Here is a 5,449-nt window from a genome sequence, read left to right on the forward strand (position 1 = left end):
TTTTTTCCCAAAAGGGGTGGGGGACCCTATAAAGGGGGGTTTTTGTTTCAAAAGGAAAGTTTTTTTGGGGGGTTTCCCCCGCCAGCAAAAGGGCAAAGCCTTTTCGGGGGCTGGGCCTTTCCCAAGGGGCTCCAGGGGGGGAGGGGCCCCTTTGGGGGGGGTTTTCCCCCGCCCCGGGGGGGGTTTTTCCGGTTCCAAGGGGGGCCCAAAAGGGCCCGAAAGGGGGCCAGGCCTTTTTCCCCCATCCCCCCCCTTTTTTGGGGGGAAAAAAAAACCCCCCGCTTCCCCCAAACCAAAAAATTTCCCGGGGGGGTTCCCCCCTTTTGGCCCGAAAAAAAAAACCCCTTAATTTTCCCCCCCCCTTTTTTTTAAAATCCCCCCCCCCCCCCCCCCCCCCCCCCCCACTAACAAGACACCAGACTAGCCTACAACCTCTCCCCCTCCTTCAACTGGAAAACCGCCATGTCGGCTTCCGACCAAGAAACCTACATCACCCGCCTCGGCGCACTGGGGTACTGCTGGCAATTCATCACGTTGGCAGGCCTCCACTCCACCGCGCTCATCTCCGATCGCTTCTCCAAAAATTTCGCATCGAGAGGCATGCGCGCCTACGGAGAAATCGTGCAAGAGCCGGAAATCGAGGAAGGAGTGGAGGTGGTCAAACATCAGAAGTGGAGTGGGGCGAATTATGTCGATGGGTTGTTGCAGATGGTGCAAGGGGGGATAGCGAGTACGAGTGCGATGGGGAAGGGGGTGACGGAGGAGCAGTTTAAGTAAGAGGAGAGTAGAGATTTCTACGGAGAGAAAATGTATATAGGTGTGTCTGTGTGTGTGTAGTGCTAGAAGAAAAAAATTTTTGGTATGGGGGTGTATACGAATAACTTAGTAGGAGGACATAACTTCTTCTTCTTCTTCTACTCTACTGTTTTCCATCATCCACATCACATCGCATCGCATCGCAGCCACTATATACTAATACCGCAGCCTCCTCGGTATATATATATATATATTACAATCTCAAGCGTAATCGGGATCTGCCATCTAATTATTATTATATACCTCTACGAACTCCTATCTAACGCTATTTCTTAGAGAGTAGTAGTTATATATAGTTAAGCACAGATCAAATCTAGATTGAGGTAGCTGGTAATAAGTCCGTCGTCTACCTTATCCGTCTATTGTTCCATGCCCAATCGTCGGCTATTGGCTGGCTCGTTATTATGTGTACCTATTGTCAAAGCAAGCAAAATCGAGTGGTCAAAGCTGCAAGTCAACCGTCATTTTCCAGAGAGAGACCAGGTCCGAATTGCAGCAAAGGGACCACTAAGCAAAGGCAACATTGTATTCGTAACGATAGCATCACAGGCAGTAGTAGCTGATCGATGATAAGAGATTGGAAGAGAGGAAGCTGTAAATGTCTAGAATGTGTTCCATGAATTCACTGAGAGAGCTAGCTGTCTGGTCATTAGACGGGGGCTTCGATTATATCGTTTGTCTGGGGGGAGGATAGCAGCAAACGCCAGCCCTTATCAACGCCTCTCGTCCCGTCCAGGTATCTCGTTTAATCATAATGCCCGATCACGCGACGCCCCCAATAACCCCAAAAAGTCGAAATGTCGTTGCTTGAAGTACGTCCAGCAGCCATGCACTCATGTCCTCTCACAGTCCCGTGCCTTCACTGGCAAAGCTGTAATCAACCAAGGTAATCAATCGCTTGCTGGGCATAAGGGCTCATGAGGAAAGCTGCAAAGCCTGCAGCACCGATTCCAGCATAACCGACCAGCTTCGCAGCCTCAACAACCACAGTCTTCATGGTGCTGCGCTTTGGTTGCTTCTGCTTGCGTCGATGTGATACTCCACGCGTGCTAGTTGCGGCATCGACCTTGGCCGATTTCCTCGCTGCAGACTCGTTGCTCTCGTCCACTTCCATCTCGTCAGCCTTACGCTTGGTTCCTGTAGAAAGGACCTCCTCTGGATAGATGAGGTCTGGATAGATGATGTCCTCGTTAGCGTGCTTAGTACGCACGGAAGCCAAGCCAACGACCGTCTTCTGTGGTGGCTGGGCCGTCGTACTCTTAGCCGGCTCCTCGACGAGATTGTCAATAGCAATCCTGTCAGCATTAGCAGTAGTAGTCGAAATCGGAGCTGTCTGCCATGTGTTATACGCCGGGTTCGGAGGAGAGCAGTACGAAGCTGTTGGCATCTGCGAGTCCAGTCCGAATGTTGGAGTAGAAGTAGAGGCACCGAACATTGTCGGTGGTGCGAAGTGGGTTGGTGCGATGTCCTTCTCGGTGTGATCGATTTGATATCCGAATGACGACACACTGGTTGCGGTGACATCCCATCGACTATTACCGGGCAAGTCAGTAGCCGGATACATCAAGCTGTTGCCGAATGATCCTGGGTACCCGTACGTGCAAGTTGATGTTGGCTTCTCAGCAAGCCCGTGCACTTCTGCTTTCTTCTCGCCAATTTCTTCCGCCGGAGGTTGAGAACTTCGAACGGGATCGTAGCGAGGCTTGCTCGGCAAGGCATAGCTCTGAACTGGACTCATCGGCATGTATGGTGGACTGCTAGGCTCATCCGTAGTGCCGAGCTCCGGAGATGGCTCGCGAACTGATGGGCACTCCTGCTCGTCAAGCTCTGACTCGCCGTTCTCATCGTCGACGTCGGAATCGTTGTGAGCATCACTATCGATGTCGTAGTCAGCCTCATCAAGCTCTTCCATGTCCATGCTGCCGACGTCGTACTCGTAGTCATCTCCTTCGGATCCGGAATCTGGATACAACGGTTCGTCGTCAGAATCGCTTCTCGGTGCATTCAAGATCTGAGAGAGTCCGGTGTTTCGCAGCATTGTATCGGCTTCTGCTTCCGATTCTGTCTCATAGGCGGGAGATCGGGCTGGCTGTCCAGTGATGGACTCCGGCACGATGATTGGAGCATCGCGGTCGACGGACTCTTGAATGGTGCTGGGCATCGTTGGCCGAATAGCACGAGTGAAGACAAGCTCATCCTCCTCATCGGCGTCAAGATCGATGACGCTCTTTGGTGCGACGGATGTGCTGTCGAGGTCGATGGGTTGTGATTGAGAGCCTGGCTTCATCTTGTACTGCTCGGGTGTTGTCTTTGCCGATGAGTGTTCGCGTGGGTTGCTTCCGATAGAGTCGTCGTCACTCTCAAAATCGGACTGATCAGATTCGACAGGAAGGTGGAAGCCGCGGGCAGTAATTGGCGATCGACTCGAGGTTGGTGCGGCGGTAATGTCGGCGAAGCGCTTAAAGGTGAGGGAGACGCCGTCGTGCGTATCTGGGAAGGAGAAAGAGTCAGAAGGGCTGTACTTGTAGGAGTCAATGAAGTGATTGAATTCCCACTCACCCTTGCCACGCGAGACAGTATCACCCAACTTGATCACGTCACCCGTCTTCAGCGTGAATGGGACATTAGGCTGCAGCTTGGTATCATTCACAGTGGTGCCGTGGAGGCTGCTTTTGTCGGTGATGGTGACTTGACGTCCCGGAGGCTGCCACGGACTGGCCCTCAACTCGGCGTGGGTGCGGGAGACAACGGGGCAGTCGAAGAGAGCGTTGTGGGCCGTCGGCCGCATATTCTTGAAATCCGACTTGGACGCTCGACCGATGATGCAGGCGGTGCCGGGAAGCAGCTCGATCGTTCGCCGGTCGCTCGAGTTGGAGGTCAAGGAGACGGTGATGGCTAGCACAAGCACAGGTCAGCTGGCGGAAGCATACAGATGGAGCACAGATAACATACAGTGTGAAGAGAGGCGACCTTTCGGAACGGCGGCGGAAGCTGACGAGGAAGCCATATTGTTTGCTTCAACGTCTTGGTGGAAGCCGAAGGGCATGGTGGTGACAGGGCGCGCAGGCTGAGCGTCGGCGTCGGGAGAAGTTGGCGTCGGGAGAAGTTGGGTAGAGGTCAGCGACGACGGTATGGACAGCTGTGGGCGGGAGGTGTTGGTTCCGCTGTCGTCCGAAGAAAGAGGGTGAAGCACAGAAGTGCACCGAGAGCAGTGCAGAGGCCAGGCCAGGCCAGGCGTGGTGGTGGTGATATCTGATACGCGGGGCTTCTGACTGGGGCGGAGCGTGACCTGTCGGAGGAGCTACCAGCTAGGCGGCCCGCTGTCTGCCTTGGACCACAAAAGCTGGGGGCAGTAGCTAGTTCTACAGATTGGCGTGCTCTGGCTGTGGCACTGCGCAGTCTGCTTCGATGCCTTGTGCCTGATACTGCAGAAGCCAACATCGACTCCTCGACGCATGTGCGGCCTCTTGATGTCGAGCTGTATCGATAGGCACTACGTAGGCAGCCACGCATGGACCGCGCCTGCCCCGCTCTAGCCCCATTCGTCCTTAGCCCAAAGCTGGCATACTGAGGGTTGGCTTTTACCTGTCACTCGGCCGCGGGGAAGCCTGCGAGTGCTAAGCGGCTCACCGCTACTAATTTTGTTAGGCACTTTGCTCGTAGAATAGTATATCTTCCTCCCTTCTACGTACCTACGTATATAGTGCATTTTAAAGCCAAAGTTGTCGCTATAAAGTAGTAGTATAGCCGTTTCCGAGGTATTATAAGGTAAAGAATACGACTAGGTAAAGAGCTTAGCGTAGAACACTAAGAGTTGCTAAAGGACTGCTTTGCGTAAGGCAAAGATATCTATTAAACTATAGAGACAAGTCGACTACCTATCTATAAGCGTACGGTATATAGAGCCCTCGATAACTAGTAGTTATTTAGCGAGATCTACCCTCCTTATATTATAAAGCGAGGCCGTAAGACTATTCTTAATAATAAGTAAGAGATATTTATTAAGGCGTTATTATCTAACCGACCGGACTCGTACTTTATAAAAGTAATATAGGCGCTTATCGACGAGTAGCCGGAGCTTTAAAAGATACTAAAATATACGCATTTATCGAGTATCTTAAAGCAGCGTAGTTAGAGGCATAAATCGGTATAAAGGAAGGCGAAGGAGCGCAACCTATTACTAAGGGCTCTATAGATATTTAGGTACGCTAAATAGCCGATAGATAGGCTAATATTTATCGACGAGACTACTTATAATTAGAAGACTAGTTAGCGGAAGTACAGATAGTCTCTAAAGGGCATTAATTGCAAAGACTTCCGGTACGCGTAGCGAGAAGTAAGGTAGTCTATACTACCCGCTTTTACTATTAATAGCTATCTGCCTTATACGATTAGTCGATAAGGCTTAATAACTCGAGAGATCTTCGTCGCTTAGTTAACTAAATAGGTAATACCTTGCCTCGAAGGCTATCCGCCGATAATCTTTATAATAGATAATGCTAGTATCTACTATAGCTCGGAGGTAAGGGAGGCGATATTGTTAGCTAGTTACTAACTCGAATACCTACCTCTATACTTACCGGATTTAAATCCTATCGAACAGACCTTTAACTGCTTAAAGTGCTATATTAAG

The 5,449-nt window shown here is 51.1% G+C and overlaps 2 protein-coding genes across 2 annotated transcripts in view; one reads left to right on the top strand and one right to left on the bottom strand.

Annotated features, from left to right (window-relative positions):
* MYCFIDRAFT_211094 (uncharacterized protein) overlaps nucleotides 1-921 on the top strand; it is a 2,544-nt gene extending 1,623 nt beyond the window's left edge. The window contains exon 3 of the mRNA XM_007927888.1: nucleotides 420-921. Within this exon, the coding sequence (XP_007926079.1) occupies nucleotides 420-777 (358 nt within the window). The 3' untranslated portion in view covers nucleotides 778-921. The remainder of the gene's footprint in view (nucleotides 1-419) is intronic.
* Nucleotides 922-1,416: 495 nt separating this feature from the next.
* On the bottom strand, nucleotides 1,417-3,999 carry MYCFIDRAFT_70778 (uncharacterized protein). Its single transcript, XM_007927745.1, has 4 exons — nucleotides 3,769-3,999; nucleotides 3,376-3,711; nucleotides 2,751-3,306; nucleotides 1,417-2,690 (listed from the first exon to the last, which is right to left on the bottom strand). Exons 1-4 carry the CDS (start codon nucleotides 3,860-3,862, stop codon nucleotides 1,694-1,696), a joined length of 1,983 nt encoding a protein of 660 aa, XP_007925936.1. The 5' UTR covers nucleotides 3,863-3,999; the 3' UTR covers nucleotides 1,417-1,693.
* Between the last annotated feature and the right edge of the window lie 1,450 nt (nucleotides 4,000-5,449).

The sequence above is a fragment of the Pseudocercospora fijiensis genome, assembly GCF_000340215.1.
Source record: "Pseudocercospora fijiensis CIRAD86 unplaced genomic scaffold MYCFIscaffold_4, whole genome shotgun sequence".
Taxonomy (NCBI): Eukaryota; Fungi; Ascomycota; class Dothideomycetes; order Mycosphaerellales; family Mycosphaerellaceae; genus Pseudocercospora; species Pseudocercospora fijiensis.

Bases quoted from the DNA above. Each gene is read 5' to 3' on its own strand.
- MYCFIDRAFT_70778 (XM_007927745.1), bottom strand. From the start codon at position 3,862: ATGCCCTTCGGCTTCCACCAAGACGTTGAAGCAAACAATATGGCTTCC. The intron at 3,307-3,375 runs GTGAGTGGGAAT...TCTCCTTCCCAG, and splicing joins TACTGTCTCGCGTGGCAAGG to ATACGCACGACGGCGTCTCC. The intron at 2,691-2,750 runs GTACGACGTCGG...CGACATCGATAG, and splicing joins TCCGAAGGAGATGACTACGA to TGATGCTCACAACGATTCCG.